The sequence below is a fragment of the Callorhinus ursinus genome, unplaced genomic scaffold, assembly GCF_003265705.2.
Source record: "Callorhinus ursinus isolate GAN/ISIS: 27379988/994484 unplaced genomic scaffold, GSC_fseal_2.0 scaffold3, whole genome shotgun sequence".
Classification (NCBI taxonomy): domain Eukaryota; kingdom Metazoa; phylum Chordata; class Mammalia; order Carnivora; family Otariidae; genus Callorhinus; species Callorhinus ursinus.
In genome coordinates this window covers 31,547,445-31,565,293 of record NW_027397065.1, presented here as the reverse complement: position 1 = coordinate 31,565,293, position 17,849 = coordinate 31,547,445, and the positions used below count along the sequence as shown (strand labels likewise).

The following is a 17,849-nucleotide window of genomic DNA, read 5'->3' as shown; positions in this document are numbered from 1 at the left end:
CGGCAACGAAGAGTTGTGGTGAGACCACTCGCTGGTCCACAGCAGTGGGAGGTCTGGTGTTTGGGTCTAGAACACGGATCCTGGAGTCCAGTTGCCCGGCTTCAAATCTCAGCGCAGCCATTGCTCAGTAGAGTGACTCTGGGCAAGGTACTTCCCTCTGTGTGCCTCAGTTTCCTCACTGTGAAGTGGGAATGATAGGGGGAGCTCCCTGGTGGTTGGGGTGGCAAGAATTAAATGGAATAGGGCAGGTAAACTTAGCACAATGCCTGGGGCTTTCATGGTCATGGCTATTGTTGCTGCTGTGGAAAGAGAGGACTTGAACCTGCCCCTGGGGTCCCTTGATGCGGATGGATGACAGGTGCCCTTCACTTCCTGCCTTGAAAGCCCAGTCCCAGGTGATCATGAGCCTTGAACCCAGGGCTGGATTGGGAGGCATCCCTTTCATGTGTACCAACAGCTGCAATTCCCAAGTCTTCTCCAGCTTTGTCTGGGACACCAGATTTCTGGTGAGAAGACTCTTCTTAGCACGTTGCATTTTGCCATTTCCATTTGTTCACCAGACCTCCAGGCTGCGCTCTGTGCTGAGCCTGGGGTCACAGCCTGGGTTTAGGGACTCAAGGTCTAGTGGGAAAGACCAACAAGGACAGGGCAGTTACCGTAAGTGGGGGCCCTTGAGAGCCCAGAAAAGGACGCAGGAAGGCTTCCTGGAGGAGGCGCTGTCTGGTGAGACCAGAAAGCAGATCAGTTAGCCAAGAGAAGGAAACGAGAAAAGCTGTTCAAGACAGAGGGGCTAGATGTGCAGAGGCCTGAGTGGAGGGAGAACAGGGCATACGTGGGGAGCTGTGGCGTTCTGGGGGTCCCAGTGCAAGTGGAGGTGATCTGGGGGGTTCGAGCGGTGGGCAGAGGCCATGTCAGAGGAGGGGATGGTTTCTTGCAGGCCAGCCCGCAGTCAGGAGGCTTAGATTTCTTAGCTGCCGCGCTCCCTGCTGGGCTGATGTGCTGAGGTTGTCAGCAGGGGCATAGCATTTTCACTGGGCTTGGCCATAAGCACGGTTTAATCTTCCCCGGTTTAATCTTCCCCACTGACAAGAAGAGTCAGCTCTGCCCTCTTTTGGACCAAAGGGCTTTCTGTACTTCGCGGTGCTCTATGAGGGCTTAAAATAGAAGCCCAGAAGCCAGGTGTGCGCTTCAAGCGGGGAGGGAAAAGGAAGGAGGCCTGGGTACAGCCCTGTAGGTAGTAGGCGCTCACCTGGCCTATAGCAGAGCGCTCAGAGCTTCTGCATGCTTGCCGCATGCCGGGCCCTTTATCTAGTTCGTCCTCTTTAAACTGTCAGGATCAGCCTTCCAGAAGTAGTCTCCCATTCCACAGATAAGGAAACTGAGCTCACAGGGGAAAGGAGACGTGCCCTGAGACAGGCAGCCAGGAAATGGCAGAGTGGAATCTGACCCCAGGTGTAGGCAGCTCCAAAGCTCCTTCTCCTCCATCGCCAAAGGGCACGGCGCCCTGCGGCCCCTTGGGGCTACTGCCCCTTGTCCTTATCCTGAGCCCCAGTGCTCTCAACATGGCCTGCCTGCAGGTGCATCTTCCCTCCTTCTCTGTCCTGAGAAGATGAATTACTTCTGTCCACAGCAGCCAGAATGAAGCTGCCCATAGGAAAGGTTCACCCCTCACCCTTCCCGACCTCACCCCAGGCCTATAGACTCTGAAACTCAAAAGGTAGAGGTGGCCTCTGGGAATCCTGCCCTGGAGAAGGGTGAACGTGAACTCTGTACCCCTTCCTCCTGCCTCTCTCGGGCTCAGGCTCCTGATGTTTCTGCCTGGTGAACACTGGCCTGTGGTTGGCCACCCCTACCTGCCATCTGCAGGTGTCACGGTGCACCCACACCCTCTCCCCTGAGCCCAGCTACTCACGTGGCCCTGGGCGCACAGAGGGCCAGCCAGCAGCCACCCATCCGTCAGCAAGGGCATGGGGCTCGGGTGAGAGCCCTCTGTCGTCCCTACCCAGGCTTTCCCGCAGCTGAGGAGTGTCCTGTCCCCCTGCTGTACTGTCATTGTCAGCAGAGCTGGGAATAGCACGGGCCGTGGCCCTTCATGGCTGGGTCTTGGTCCTGCCCCTTAGTAGCCGGACAAGCAACTCGACCTCTCTGTGCTTCAGTTTTCTCTTCTGCAGAAAGAGGATGATGATGTTACTTCACAGGCATGTGCAGCGTCTGACAGATAGTAAGGGCCCCTGCTCTGCGCTGAGCCCTGTGCTCCTGAGGGAGACAGACCCAGAGAAGAACCACTAACTTGTGTCCCGCAGCTGATCTGTGCCAGCCACTCTTCTGAGCAGGTCCCCGCATTTGACCCTCAGGACAAGCCTCAGGACACAGCTACTGTTGTTACTCCCTTCTGACTGCTGAGAGAACAGAAAGGCACAGAGAGGGAAAATAACTTGCCTAAGGGCACACAGCTCAGGTAGTGCAACACCATTGCTGCTAGAAGGAGAGTATGTCGGTCTGGGGAGGATGCCTGCCAAGTCAGGGTGGGAGGTCAGGTGGGCACTGTTTCACATTGGCACTGGAAGCCTTCGTGGTATTAAGCAGAAATCTGTAAGTGTCCTGGCAGATTTGGTTTTGGTTGTTCACCTACTTGTTTGGGTGTCTGTCTCACATCCTGCGTCTGGGCCTGGCAGGGTGGAGACGGTCTCCAAGCGGCCTGTGGGCTCACTGAGGGGACCCGAGCTGATAGTCCCCGAAGCCTGATGTGTAGATGTTTCTTTCAAAGCAGCTCAGGGGACAGCTGATGTCTTGAGGGCTTTCTAGACAGCAAAGCGAGGCCCATGTCATCCCCAGGGGAGCAGAGAATCCCTAGCAACATGACCTGAGAGCTCTCTGCAGATCCTGGCGGTCAGAGAGCAGACCTGATAGGGGAAGGGCACCATGGACCAAACACAGACATGACCAGTGCAGGGCCATCATGTGGAGGCAGATTTCAGCTCAGTCAAAGGAAGAACTTTCTAACTGTGGAAGCAGGCTGCAGGTGGAACAAGGGCGTGAGGGAGAAGTGCCCTTTGCTGGAGTGGCGCTGGTGTTTAGCCCGGCTGGGACTTGATATGGACATCATAGCGGCAACTGAGGATCAGATGGGTCCAGGATGAATTGTTCATTAAAGTGCCTTTTGACCCTGGGGTCTTAAGGGAGTGCTCTCCCGTGTTCATCTGCTGAACACCTACAGGCCCCTTCATAGTCTTTCATTTATAACATCCTCCCGCCAGTTCTTCAAGTTGGGAGCTCTTCGGACCATTTTAGAGCTCAGGCACTGAGGCACAGAAAGATGCAGCCACCTGCCCTCCCCGGGGTCCGGCACAGTCATCCTTGGACATCAGTCCCAGCTCACCCTTGTCCCTTTTTCCCTTCATTTTTTTTTAAAGATTTTATTTATTTATTTGACAGAGAGAGAGAGAGACACTGAGAGAGGGAACACAAGCAGGGGGAGTGGGAGAGGGAGAAGCAGGCTCCCTGCAGAGCAGGGAGTCCGATGAGGGGCTCGATCCCAGGACCCTGGGATCATGACCCGAGCCGAAGGCAGACGCCCAACGACAGGCACCCAGGCGCCCCTCTCTCTTCATTCTTATTACTGGGGCTCAGCTGGCCTCTTGCCTCACCTCTGGGCAGTGGAGAGAAAGTGCTTTTATGAGTAAGCCATTTGGGGAAATGGGTGGGATGGGGGTGTCCGGGGCAGTCCTGGCACTCGGCAGGGTGCCCATAGCTATTCACAAGTGTATTCTGTTTATATCCTCAACATTACACATTGTTTATATTATAATTCTATCCCTTGGCCACGTGTTTTCTTTCCTTTTTCCCCCCAAGGATGATGGATTTAAGAGATGGGTGGGCACATGCATACCCTGCGTCTCCCAAGCCGGGTCTGCTCGGTAACTTTCCACTCCACAGAAGAGCTTCCCTTCCCCTCAAGGTTCAGGGCAATTCAAGGTCAGGAGATGGGACAGCGGAATTTCCCTCACTCTGAGGATGGCCTAGGCCTTCATCCCTGCAGACAAGTCCCCCAGGGGCTCTGTTCCTAGGACCAGAGAGTGCTCAGAACCTACCTCCTATCTGGCAGATGGGACACTGGGGACCAGAGCTTTGTGCCGGTTCCCAGAGCAATTATAGATGAGGTCTTTGGCTGGACTCCCGAGAGAGGTGATGGAAAGAGCACTGGTTTTGGAGGCAGCCTTGAGTTCAAGTAGTTCTACTATATCGAACCTGGGTCACCCTGGGCAAGGCATGTCCCTCTCTGAGCCTCTACTTCCTCATCTTTAAAATGGGGATAATGATGGTACGTCCTTTACAGGGAGGCGGTGAGGTATAAATAGGGAACTCCATGAGAAGTCTAAGCCCAACACAAGACGAGGACTCCAGAAGTCCCCTTGAAGGCAAGGAGCCTGTGCTCCTGCAATGGGCGGGGGGGCTGGGGTGGAGGTGGGAGCAACAATAGGATTGGTAGTCCTGTTCCCCTCAGGTCTCTGTGAGAGATCTAAAGGACCTGCTGGTCGGCTAGAGAAGCAATTTTGAAGAATGCTCAAGAGCATGCATGGATTTCGGATTCACATCAGAGTGCAATCCTGACCCAGCGGTTTACCTGAACCACACAGGCTTCCTGCAGCACCCTCAATCCTCACTCTCTTAGAGGATGGTCAGCATGATGGAGGAGGTGGAGGGAAACGAGAAAGCTGGGTCTTCAGAGAAGGAAGTGGAGTGGGAGAGGCCCCCTTCGGAGTCACTTCTTTGCAGGCCTCAGAGCCAAACGTGGCAGGGAAGGAAACATTAGTCGAGGACCTACTGTGTGCCGGGCACTGTGCTCTGATCCTTCCGTGCAGGGATGACTTCTACACTTTGCCTGAAGCAGCCAGAGCATTCTTCTCCCTAGTCCTGTGAACCAGGCTGGTCTGGGTTCAAACGCTAACTCCACCGCGTCCTGGCTGTGTGGCCTTTGGCAGCTCTGCCAACCTCTCAGAGCCTCCCTGTCTCACCGGCAATGGGTCTGGTGGCAGTCACCTCCCCCGGGAGGACCACAGGAGGTCTGGTGAGCGCAGGGCCAGTTGTAGTCTCTGCACTGCCCCCCGGAAGGTCTGTCTCTCTGACCGAGCCCCACCCCCAATTCCTTTTCTGGGCCTTAGGGACGTGAGGCACGGGGGCTCCATCCCTGCCCTGCTGTAATCAGTCACCCGCTTTCCTTTTATAGATGCTGCTTATTGTTCATCTCAAGTTCCACCAAACTGGCCTTTGAGCAGCTCAAAACAAGCTGACTGATGACATCCACCCCCCCCCCCCCCCCCCCGAGATCAAGCCAGGGCATCCCTCCACCTCTTCCACCAGAAGGTGGCTTAAGCTACCTGGACATAGTCTAGCTTTTTTCTTGCAGGTCAGGAGGCGAGCAAGAGACCTTGGGGTGGAGTGAGGCATAAAACAGGAAAGGCGCAGCCTTTGGAGTCAGGACCAGATGTGAATGCAGACGCTGCCCTCACACACACAGGGGGCCTCTGTAAGGGTGTGCAGAGAGGGGCCTCAGTGTCGCCATCTGGAAGCCAGCCAGCAGCGGGTGGTGAGGGGCGAACGGGCCACATGGCAGGCACATGGTGCACACATGGTGTGCCGCAGACTCGGGCTCCCCACCCCTCGAGCCAGCAAACGTTGCCCGGCAGTGGGGCTTGCGAAGAACACTACCTTGGCTCCAGGAGCCAGAACAGCAGAGTTCAAGGAGAGCTTCCTCGTCCAGCATTGCTTTGGCCCTGAGAAGCAGGACCAGTGGATCTACTGTTCCAAAGAGTCGGGATGGAGCCCTGCAGGTTAGTGAGCAGTCAGGCTGCTGGGCCCCACCCAGGCCAGGGGAGAGGCTACACTCAAGGTGAAGAGAAGGGGAAAGGGGGCAGGCTCAGCCAGCTTATCACCAGGCGGCTGCCAGGGGCTGCCTGGAGGAGAAGCAGGTGCCAAAGGGCAGGACTGGACCAGCAGTTGGAAGCAACATTCAAAACCTGAACCGTTGGGCGCCTGGCTGGCTCAGTCGTTAAGCGTCTGCCTTGTGCTCAGGTCACGATCCCGGGGTCCTGGGATCGAGCCCCGCATCGGGCTCCTTGCTCAGTGGGGAGTCCGATTCTCCCTCTCCCACTCCCCTTGCTTGTGTCCCCTCTCTCGCTGTGTCTCTCTCTGTCGAATAAACGAATAAAATCTTTAAAACAAAACAAAAAACCTGAACTGTTTTTCTTACTCCCGCTATGCTGGGTCATTCTGATAGGCCAAGAAGAGAGAGAGGGACAGTTTGTATGGGAAGAAACTGGGCTTGACTCTCATTCTTTGGAGAGGTGGATCCGCAGGGGTTCCTCCCTGCTCCAAACACTTCAGTGGTCCCCAGAACCTTCTTGAGGAACTTAACCCCCTTTGCACGGCCTTTAAGACCCTTTGTGATGCAGCCCCCGACTGGCTCCAGCTTCCCCTCTCCCTTCTGCCCAATACTCCTTCTAGTTCCTTAAGTGCTATTCCCTCTGCATCAAACACACTTCTCCACCCCTATCATCCTCCCAGCCACTTCTGCCTCAGTCCTGTAGAGTGGCCGCCCTGAGACGTGTCCCCATAGCCCGGGCCCTCCCCACCACCCTCCCTGCTCAGTCCTGGTGTCCGCGTCCGCCCCCCTGCTGGTCTCAGCTCACAGGGCAGGGACTGTGTGTGGCCTGTCAGCGTATGTGTCCCTGCAGCAGTGCAGGCCCTGACATGGAGTGCACGCTCCCTAAATGTCAGATGAAGGAGGAAGTGATGTGCTCGAGAAAGAATGAGGGCACATTTCCCCCCACCCTGCCCCACTATGGCAGTGGGATCCTAACTGTGGGCGCTGGCACCTGGGAATTTCCTGGGGCTTGGAGTTTCCTGGGGCAGTTTATCAGGAAGAGACTTCAGTGAGGGGGCCCAGCAGAGGGTCAGAAAGGGCTAGGAAATCTTGACTCTGCTAAGCACATTTCGAGGGGGCGTTGGGATGACCTCACCCCCTGGGAACTCGGCGCATCAGAGCCCACTTGAGCCAAGAGGGCGGCCACTTGGGCCTGGAAGGAGTGGGCCTTGCTCCCAATAAGCAGTGTCGCGTGACCTCCGGCCTCCCTCCTCGGCTCCTCGTGGCTGTTGACAGGAGTGCAGGGCCTTCCCGGCCGCGCTGGGGTGACTGGGTTTTGTTTGCAAAGAAAAGGGGAGGGGAGGAGCAGGGTGGCGGTTTCCAATGTGGGCTGGCCCCTTTCCGTCCTGGGTGCTGGCCTACCAGGCCTCTGAAGCAGAGAACAAAGTCCCATTACCCTGGCGTCTGTCTCCCGGGTGCCTGTCACTGCCCCATTTGGCAGAGGTGAGGGAAGGGTGGTTCTTTTTTTTCTAGCCCACTTGCGAACCCACCAATGGCAAAGGTACTTCCTGTTGCCAGAGAAGACTAATATTCTTGTCCTGCTTTGGGTGGAGGGAAGCCTTGCCAATACCAGCCTCGCATTTTCCTCTCTAAAGGATACGCTCACACGTGCGCGCGCGCACACACACACACACACACACACACGCACACACGCACACACCATGTTGCTTCCTACTGCCGACAGCATTGATTTGAATTGTGGACCTGGGCAAATGTCACTTGAACCAGCGACTTCTCACCAGAGGTGCACTATCTGAGGTTAGAGGGTATGTGAGTCCAGGAAGCCCCTGAAATTGTATGCCAAACTGTGTGCACGGAGTGCGGGTATTTTTTAGGGGAGAGAGGCTTATACAGCTTTCATAGCCCTTAACAAGGGCCACGACCCCTGCTCCCAGTGGTTACAGAGGGCTGCCTTGGAGAAGGGGTGGGGTGTGGGAGGAAGGGCCCAGGCCTGGCCCTCTGCTGCCACCGCCCAGCTCTGCGACCTTGGTTTCCCCCTCTGGCAAACGAAGGTGGTAAAACCTACCCATTAGTCTTTGGGACCAAAGACTAAATCGAACAGAGACACTCACCAGCCCATAAGAGGGGCTCAGTAATAATAGGCTGTGTGTGAAAGGAGGGTACAGAATAGACCGTTCTCCCGGCTGGCAAGTCCCTTTCCCTGTGGAGCGGAACCTGCTGCAGATTTCAGCCAGGATGCCATCTGCTGAATGCCAGCACGCTGGAGGCTGTCATCTCAGCGGCCAGAGAAGCTGGAGTGCTGCTTCCTGCCATCCTCTTGGCCGTAAATGCCATTTGCTCAGGCTCTTTTTATATCAATGGAGAGGCCGGGCTGGGGCAATGAGCGAGGCACATTTGGGACACTGCTGCAACAGCTTAAAAATGGACTTCTGTCCTCAGACACTAAGGGAAGGCCACCCTAGGGTTTTCGAGAGGATTTTCCTGGCCAAGGTCACCAGCCCTCCACGGAGAAACATGTCCAGATGTATTTCCCCAGACCTACAAGTAGACACGTCTCTGATGTCAAAGGACATCAGAAACCTTCTTGTCAAAGGAACAAAGTAAGGTGACTAATAGGAGAGACCATGTGTTTAGTGAATACCTACTACGTGCCATGCATCGTGTCTGATGGATTTACCTCGCAAATTCAAAACTCCTCACAGCGGTCTTGCAGGGTAGTGAGGACTCCTGCCAGTTTTGTAGTGCTGGATGGGGAGACCCAGAGAAGTTAAGCATGGACCTTAATATCACACCGCTATGAAATGACAAAACAGAATTTAAACCCAGATCTGTCTGACTGCAAGCCTATGTTCTCTTTAACGGCCTCTCACACTGAGATTCAGGAAATGAAACTCTGGGAGGGATGGAGGTGAAGGGCTCACCCAGGAGTTGGATCTGCTGTCCCCACGGGGAAGGAAATGAACATTTAGTGATCATCTACTATGTGCCAGGATTTCTGCCCGATCTCTCTGCGCTCTTCCAGCCTCTCAGCAGCCCGAGACAGGGGTCTAAGGTCACGTGCCATTCCAGATGAAAAACTGCAGTGCTGGGAAGTGACGTGACTGCCCAGGGCCCCCAGGCAAATGAGCAGCAAAGCACAGGCTCGAACCCAGAGCCCATGAGGGGTGTTCTAAAGCACAGATGCAGGAAAAGCGCATTAGCCACCACCCGAGCTGCTCTCATGTCTACCTGTCTAACCAAAGGACTTGTCCAAGGCTGGGCAGTGACAACAGTCAGAATAGAGTCCCGTCCTCCCTAACTGTCCACAGCCACTCAGTGCCACCCCCCTCAATCTCTGCCCCTACATTTAGAGTCCAGGCATTGCTTCCGTGACGAAACGCCAGGAAGACCCTCCCCTCTGGTCTTGGCGGGGCTGGAGCAGCCTTTGGTCAACTGTGACATTGGGCCTGGAATGTCTCCTGCTCCCTGCTAAGCTACTGCAGAGGTCTCCTGGGCTCCCACCTCACAAGACCCCCTCCGCCCTGCCTTGTCCTTAGAGTGCCCAGGTCTGATTCCTAGCCAGAAGAGGAGGGGGCTCCCTGGCCATAGGCGGCACCTCACAAGGCCAGCGGGTGCTGAGCCTTTGGTGGAAGGAAGGGGCCTGGGGCCTGTTCCCTGGCATGGTGTGGGGGCCTCTTCCTGGCAGAAGGTTTTCTCACCAGTGACAGCGTGCCCGTTTGAATCTGGTGCTGGTGCCAGCAGCTAGGAACCTCTGTGCCTACAGACTTGGCCATTTGGGGGGGAACAGCTGAAGTGATCCCCAGGAGGGGAACGGTGGGGGACACTGTGGCCCTTGATGGAATATTCTGCAGCCACGAAACCTAAGCACTGTGAGTGTTCAGGAGCCATGTGGGGAAAATGCTTTTTATGTAATGCTGAGTTAGAAAACAAAAAGGCAGGAAGCAAACCTGGATGCGGGCTCTGACTGCAGTGAAGTTGGAAAAGGTGCTCAGGACTACTTATTACTCAGTACTTCCGCACCGCTTGTGGAAACAGGCTGGGACTGGAGGAGAGAACGCTGGTTTGGGATCAGACATTGCTGGGTTGACATCTCTACACTGCTTCTTGAAGCTGAGGGGGAAGTGTCTCTGCTGCCTGGAGTTTTGTTTCTCGCCTAGAAAATCCTGCCGGTGAAGGATTTTGAGAAGTAGTTACGATCCCATGTCCCAGAAGACCTCTGGCCTGAGGCATAGCACACAGGGAGGGCACAGCCAGGGGCTCTTCCGTGGATAAGGGCCGTGCAGAGACCATGGGAAATGCCATGTGAGTTAGGCTGTGAAGGTAGGGAGAAAGGAGGTAGTTTCCTCTTCCTCACAGAACTTTCTATCACGTGGCTGTGGTGTTTAAACGTCAGGTTTTCCGTTAACATCTCTGAACTAGGATGTTCTGCGGGGCCCCTGGAGCCCGCATTTGCATTTCTCTGTTTCTTATGGAAGCCACTTTCCCTGAGCCGAGCTAAAAGCAGTTGGTGGTGTACAATTTGGAGATTGCTTATTACTGTTCTTTCATCTTAAGCATTTTCAATTTGTATAAATAACACATCCTCAGACACTCACTCTGGTCTTTTTACCTCATGTCAGGGCACTGGCCTCTGATGGGGTAGAAAGAGTGCTTATCCCTCACTCCCTGAAGGAAGTTGGATCGTACAATCAAGATTCAACATGTAAACTTCGCAGGTCACTTGGCTGTGTTTTGTCCTAACATATCGCTGGTTTTACAGGAACCTTCCCCTTGTAGAAACAAAGCAGTGTGTCTCCCCAGCCAGCGTTCATTTCAACCACCAGGTCGCTCTGAAAGGACATCTACTTAGGATTCCCAAGCTGTTCGGTAAAGAAATTCTCCAGTTGAGAGAGGATGGGGAAACAGCAGTGATGTCAGGGGGAGAGGAAAGTAATCACATAACCGTGGCTTGTGGGCTTTGGTGCTCAGAAGGACTTTTGATCTGTGGTCATATTTAATGTTCCCTGGAGAGTGTGTCAGCTGTGGGGACCTTGGGGAGGATTTGGCCTGTGGACAGAGGAGGAAGCTGCAGCCCAGAGAAGCTGGGTGGCTTGCACAAGGCTACAGCGTTCATGGAGAACGTGGGCTCTGTGGTCCCTGGGCGGGCCCTGTGGTCCCTGGGCGGCCTCTCCTGATGGGTTACACCAGGTCATATTTCCCCGACTTGTTTGATTTTTGTCCTCCGAAATAGCTCTCCAGTGGGCCCTTGCTCTTATCTTTTGCTTCTGGAGATGACCCGCCGTGTGGCTCTGGGTCCACCCTCTGCACTGCCTGGGGGCCCCTCCCTAGCAGGCGGCGCTGGGCCTGCTCTGCGGAAAGCCCTTCGTGGTCCCTTCTCCCTCCTGTCCCGTACAAGGTTCCTACCAATCAAGGCAGTTTGGGCTGCAAAAATCAGACACCTAGCTCAACCTGGCTTATAAGCCAAAGAGTGCTCTCCTTATCCTCCTTGGGTGAAAGTAACCTCTGCCCTTCTGCCTCCTGCCTCAGAGGCGGCCTGCCCAGATGCCCACTGACTTTGAAATTGGCAGGCCCCCGTCCCTCTTTGGGCCCATTTCCCCACCTATAAAATGGGCTTATCAGAGATGACTTCCGAGGTCTGCTCTAATTCTAACATAACAGAGGCGGCAGGGGGCTTTTATCAAGTGCCTGGTGTGTGCCTGGGCTCTGCTGAGCATGGGAGAATCAAAGATGAAAAGGAAAAGCCCCTGCCCTCCAGGATCCCACCCTAGTATCACCCGATCCCTCCTCACCACCTCTCTGCTTCCCCGTCAAGTATCCATTATTTGTCTTATTTATTCACTATATTTTAACCATCCGAAGCAAGTACACGGAATGTTTCGTCTCTCATTAAAACCTCAAAACTCCAAATCTCTACTACCCTCGAAACACACCCAGAATCTGACCCCCTCTCACCACCTTTACAGGTACCTCCCCAGCCCCCAATCTCAGCCTTCATCACCTGTGCCTGGGATAATCCAGTGGCCTTGCCCTAGCCCCCAGCTTCCTCGGCCACGCCCCTGCCAACAGTCCCCTCTCCGCACAGCAGCCTGAGCAGACTCACCACTTCTCGGCCCGAAACCCCCAGTAATGTCCCTCTCACATAGGATAAACTGGCTCAAGAAGAAACAAGCAGCGACCATGGCACCCCCTCCCTGCCTGCCACCCCTCACTGCTCGGGCCCTGCTCTCATTTGCCTCCACCTCCCCCACCTGCTCACACCACCCCAGCTGGCTGCCTTGCTGTTTCGCAGCCACACCAGCTAATTCCCGCCTCAGGGTCTTTGCACGTGTTGTTCCCGTGCCCGCAAAGCTCTTCCTCCAGCTACCCTCATGGCTCACTCCCTTCACCTCTGCTCAAAAGTCACCGCTTAGAGAGGCCCTCTGTGAGAGTCCTAATACTTCTCTCTCCCCCACCTCCTGACTGCATGTTTCTCTGTAGTGCCTCCCACCAGGTAGAGTATGTTTTACTTTGTTTCTGACTTTGCCCCCTGCCCCAGAATGCCCACTCTGTCAGAGTGGGAACCTTATCCCTCTTGGTGACAGTGCCTAGCATGGTGCCTGGCACACACTAGGTACTCACTAGACATTTGTTAAATGAATGAATGATTAAAGTCCCTTAAGTTGGTTTGTTTTTCTTATGCAGGACCTTGGCTTCAGTCCTTGTATTTTGTCTTCTGTGGATCACTGGCTTCTGTTTAGAGAGGGGCCTCCAGCTTGGCAGCATGGCTTTCTACCTCCTAACTGGGGCATCCTCCCCCACGGGCTTGGGGAGGGGAGCCATGGCTTGCTTGCCTCATCGTCACATCTCTCTTCATTTTCCCCTGTCCTCGCTCCCATTAGTCTCAGTCTTAATGGAAGCCCAGCAACGTGCCCAGAGCACAGTGAACCCCATGGTTGGGTGTGGGAGGAGTGGTCCCGGCGGCGGCCTCTCATTCCCTGAGGTGGCTATTCTTCTGCCACGAATACAGACCACTGTATGCCAGGAGTTGCCTGCGATTTATAAGCACTTGCCATGAAAATAGTACTCGGCTGCTGTTGTGAATGAGCAGCAGAGCCTCGTGCAGTAATGACCCACCCTGCCATCTCCCAGGCTGCCAGAGCCAGTAACTGCCCCTGGGATGGAGGAGGACAGGTGGTAATGATGAAGCCCCCACCTCAACACTCAGCCACCTGAGTTTGTGGCCAGCAGCCAGCTCCTTTGAAAAGAGACCCTCCCAAGATTCTCCAGGTCCTTCGGTGCAAAATTCCCTTAGAAACGAACCCTCCAAGGGGCATGTTCTAGAAAAGCCAACATTGCTTATAAAGAATGCCTTCATCTTCTATGGGTAAATGGGAGGGGAAGTCACAGATCATAGTGACTTTGTTGTGATAGCCTTGGGCAGGCTGGCGGTAGCTGGAAACCTCTCAAAGTTTATTACGGGTCTAATTAAGATGGAATTTAAAATGCAAATGACTATGAAAAGACGAACCTGTTCGCGGAGTTCTGAGGGGGCTCTAACCCTCCTGCCTGTCTCTTCCCGCAGACCCGAGCCCGCCGGCTCGCCTCCTGGCCACCCGGCCGTGCTGTGGCCCCGGCCCCGAGCGGCGCCCAGTCCTGGGCGAAGCGCCGCGCTTCCACGCACAGGCCAAAGGCAAGAACGTGAGGCTGGATGGCCACTCACGCCGGGCCACTCGACGCAACAGCTTCTGCAACGGCGTCACGTTCACGCAGCGGCCCATCCGGCTGTACGAGCAGGTACGGCTGCGCCTGGTGGCCGTGCGCCCGGGCTGGAGCGGCGCGCTGCGCTTCGGCTTCACGGCGCACGACCCATCGCTCATGAGCGCCCAGGACATCCCCAAGTACGCCTGCCCCGACCTTGTCACGCGGCCTGGCTACTGGGCCAAGGCGCTGCCCGAGAACCTGGCGCTGCGCGACACCGTGCTGGCCTACTGGGCGGACCGCCACGGCCGCGTGTTCTACAGCGTCAACGACGGCGAGCCCGTGCTCTTCCACTGCGGTGTGGCCGTGGGCGGCCCGCTCTGGGCGCTCATCGACGTCTACGGCATCACCGACGAGGTGCAGCTCCTCGGTAGGTCGTGCTCCGTCCAGGCACTGGGTCTCTGTGCGCATGGATGTGTATGCTTTTTAATATTCGCAAACACTAAGGGCTCACTTTGCCAAGCCTTGTTCTAAGCAGTTTACACATTTTTTTTTTTTTTTTTTTTTTTTTTTTTTTACTACAACCCGCCATACTCATTTTACAGGTGAGAAAACTGAGGCACGGAGAGGTTAAATAACTTGTGTTGCAAGGTCAGGGCTGGAACCCACAAGGGTTGGGTCCAGAGTCCAGGCCCAGGCTCAGGGTCATTCATACCTCGGGTACTTACTCATTCACTCACTCAGTCTTTTGTCCATTCCTTGGCTAATTCCTTCACTCTCTTGTTCATTTGCTTACTCATTCACTCACTCACGCATGTGTTTGCTCACTCATTCGTGTGTTCATTCACACAGGTACTTACTCATTTGCTCATTCAGTCACTCACACATCCGCTTACTCAGCAATCAAATTTATGCCCCAGTCCTCGAGTTTCTACAGTGGCCACCGTTAAGGGCTCAAGGTCCACTGGGGAGGCAGGCAGACAAGCCTGGCTAGCCCTGGCTCTAACGGAGGAGGCAGCCGCTAATGTTAAAATCCTGGTGGCGAGAATCCTTTGGGAAGAAGCCCTTGAGACCTTTTTTCCCCTCTTTTATTACTTTTTTAAATGATTTAAAATTCACATAACATCAAAGCAACCATTTTAAAGTGTACAATTAAGTCGCATTCAGTTGGAAACAATCACCTCTAGTTCCAAAACATTTTCATCTCCCCAAAGGGGAAACCCATACCCTCAGCTGTCATTCCCCATTCTCCCCTACCTCCAGCCCCTGGCAACCACTGACCTTTGTATTTGTGACCTTAGCTCTTGAACTCACAGGTTACATGTGAGCCAGCCCAACCTTGATTTCTGAGGAAGTGAAGAGAGATCAGGTTTCTCAGGGGATCTGGACACAGCCCTACCTGTCACTTACCTTCAGTAAATACACAGATTTAAAGTTTTTGTTTTTTAAGTTTGAGTTTGGACGGATTTATACACCAGCCATAACCCAAGAAAGCTCCCCTCTTTCTTGGAGGCAGCCCGTGTTCTGATTTTTCACCATAGACTAGCTGCACCTATTCTTGAACTTCATGGAAATGGAATCATACAGTATACATGCATTTCTGTCTGGCTGCTTTATCGCAGCACATTAATTTTGAGATTCATCCGTGTTGTTGCTGTGTGAATCAGTGGTTTGTTCCTTTTTAATTGCCGAGTAGTATTCCATGATGTAGATGTACCATAGCTAGTGTATCTGAATGTCTGGGCTGTTTCTGGTTTTTCTGCCTTGCACCTTGAGGGAAATCTCTGGCCCAGGCTCCTTGCTCTCCACTACTACCCACACCACCATTGGGCAAGGAGGGAAAAGACACGCATCCCAGCTGTGCCCTCCTTCCCCAGAAGAAGGAAGGCAGAACTTCTGAGTGGTTAAGAGTAGAAGATTGGGAGTCACACAGACCTCTGTTCCACACCTGGCTCTCGACTTGCCAGCTGTGTGGGGTTGGCCAGGTGACTAAACCTCTATGCATCTCAGTTTCTTCATCTGTAAAATGGGTTCACAGTAGCACTTACCTCCTGGCATTGTTGGGTGACATGAGGGTATATGAAAGAGCCACAGCACAGTACCTGGCACATAGAAAGTACTCAAGAAATAACAGCTAAGAAATCAGAATCTCTGCCCATCTGCATGTGGGGCTAAGCACATGTCTGAATTCCAGGCTGAGGCAGACCAGACTATGAAGAGCTACCCACCCTGTTATGCTGGGGCCTTACTTGGGCATTTTAACCACGTTGCCCCACACTCGAATTTTCCATAGGTTTTGCATTTCACCTCCAGGAGATGTAGGTTTCTAAAGCCTCCTAGATCTCCTGTCACTCTTTTTTGGAGCTCTCTGTTCAGAGCAGGGAAACAACCACACCTCATTCACCTGCTCCCTCATATAGCCCATGTGTTGGGGTAACCACCAAGAAATCATATACACCCCATAATCTTGCACAAGTGGGTTAGGGTTTTCTGAAAATACAAACTGGAAGGAGCCTTTGATGACTTAATCTGAATAAACCTGTGAGGAGTCATGGACTCTTCCCCCATTCATTTGTTCACTTAGCAAACTTTTATTGAGCCCCCTTTAATGCCCCAAGCCCCTTGGAGGAAAGGGAGAGAACCCCCTGGAATACTGATGTAACGTGGTTGACGTGATCCTCCGTTTCCTTATCTTCGGGTAGTGCCGGAGATGTGCTGGTTGATAGGAAGCCCTGTGCTGCAGGACCAGGTTTCCAGGTGAGATTCAAAGGAATTCCATTTCTGAGTGATAGGATTCTAGGTGAATTTCATTTCTTTATACATCTATGAGTTACTTTACAAAAAAAAATGTGTGAAGAGCTTATAGTGCTTTTACAATGAGAAAGGGCAATAAAGTTATTTTTCTTTCTGAAGGTTACATGAGATAATGGGGAAGTTTCTGGCATGTGATCAAAGCTTAATGTTTCCTTCCCAGGGGAAGAGTAAATTGACATTGGGGACATCTGGGTAAAGGGATTATGGGTGATCCCCACCACTACCACCAAAGTTACTAATGACTCATGATCAGGAAAAAAAAAACTTATAATAAAAATAAGAAAGCTAAGTTTTTATGATTTTTATGGCTTGAGTTCAGGCAACAGATACCCTACTGCTGCTGGCAACAGGGGTGAGGCAACATGAGAACCACAGAAATCCCACCCTAAGTGGGATCTCCCTCTCCCAATTCTTAGAACTGGGCTTTCTAATGATGGTATCTAAGGTACGAAGTGGCTAAATACCAGGCAGCCAGTGTTTGTGCAATCCAGAGCCCTCTGATCTCCTTTTCCTCACAAGGAACAAGGAGGTGACATAGTTCCTTTAGAGATTGTCAGCTGTGAAACTCCAGCATGGAAAACTCCAGAATAGAGACCCCTCACCCATCCCTCACTTCTCTCAGACCAGCAGATAAAGACTGAAAACCGACAAGCTCAAGTGTCATCTAAGTAAGCTTGTCAAATTGAACAAATAAAAATACAGGACACCTCGTTACATGTGAATTTCAGAAAAATAATTTTTTAGTGCAAGTATGTCCCATATACTATTTGGGCCATACTTATAAAAGCATTTGTTTTTCTGAAATTCGAATGTCACTGGGCATCCCGGATTTTATCTGGCACCCCTTATCTGAGAAACATCCCCCCGTCTTGTGGGACAGGGGGACCCTTTATTTGTCCTGGAACTTGAGCTAAAGTTAAGTCTCAGAAAGAAAAACGTTCATAGGCCTCATGTATTTCTTTCACTTGATGGATTTATGTTCCTAGCCCAGCATCCTCCTGCAAGGGGGTCCATCTGCAGACCCCGGTGTCTGGTGTGCCTTCTCTTGTGACCTGCTCATTCTCTCCTCAAGACAGGGGATTTAGCCCCTTTAGATAAAGACTTCAGGACTCAGAGAAGGGAAGTGACTTGCCTAAAACCACCAAGTTTGTGAGTGGCAGAGCCAGGATTAGAACCCCGATGCACCCGTCTGTCGTTAGTTCAGTGGTTCTCAGCTGTGGCTGCATCCAGACCAATTCGATCAGAGCTTCGGGGAGTGGCCCCCAGGCATCTAGATCTCTTAAGGCTCTTCAGGTGATCCCAGGACGTAGCCAGGCTTGTGACCACAACAGTCGCCTTTGCACAAGTGCCTCTTTCTCCTCCCTGCTGGGTGCCGAGCTGAGTTCTTCAGACATGTCAGATCAAGGCATGGGGGTCATCCCTGGACCACAAAAGCCCCTTCTCTTGTTTGACTTTTCTACTTCACCCCCAGCCC

General features: G+C 53.3%; 1 protein-coding gene across 3 annotated transcripts in view; it reads left to right on the top strand.

Moving 5' to 3' along the window:
* Positions 1–17,849, top strand: part of NEURL1B (neuralized E3 ubiquitin protein ligase 1B) — a 40,718-nt gene that overhangs the window by 4,669 nt on the left and 18,200 nt on the right. For all 3 annotated transcript variants that reach the window (XR_012377211.1, XM_073889878.1, XM_025867527.2), the window contains exon 2: positions 13,446–13,991. Coding sequence is in view for 2 of the 3 variants with exons in the window: in XM_073889878.1 (XP_073745979.1) it covers positions 13,446–13,991 (546 nt within the window). In the remaining variant the exon portion in view is untranslated. The remainder of the gene's footprint in view (positions 1–13,445; positions 13,992–17,849) is intronic.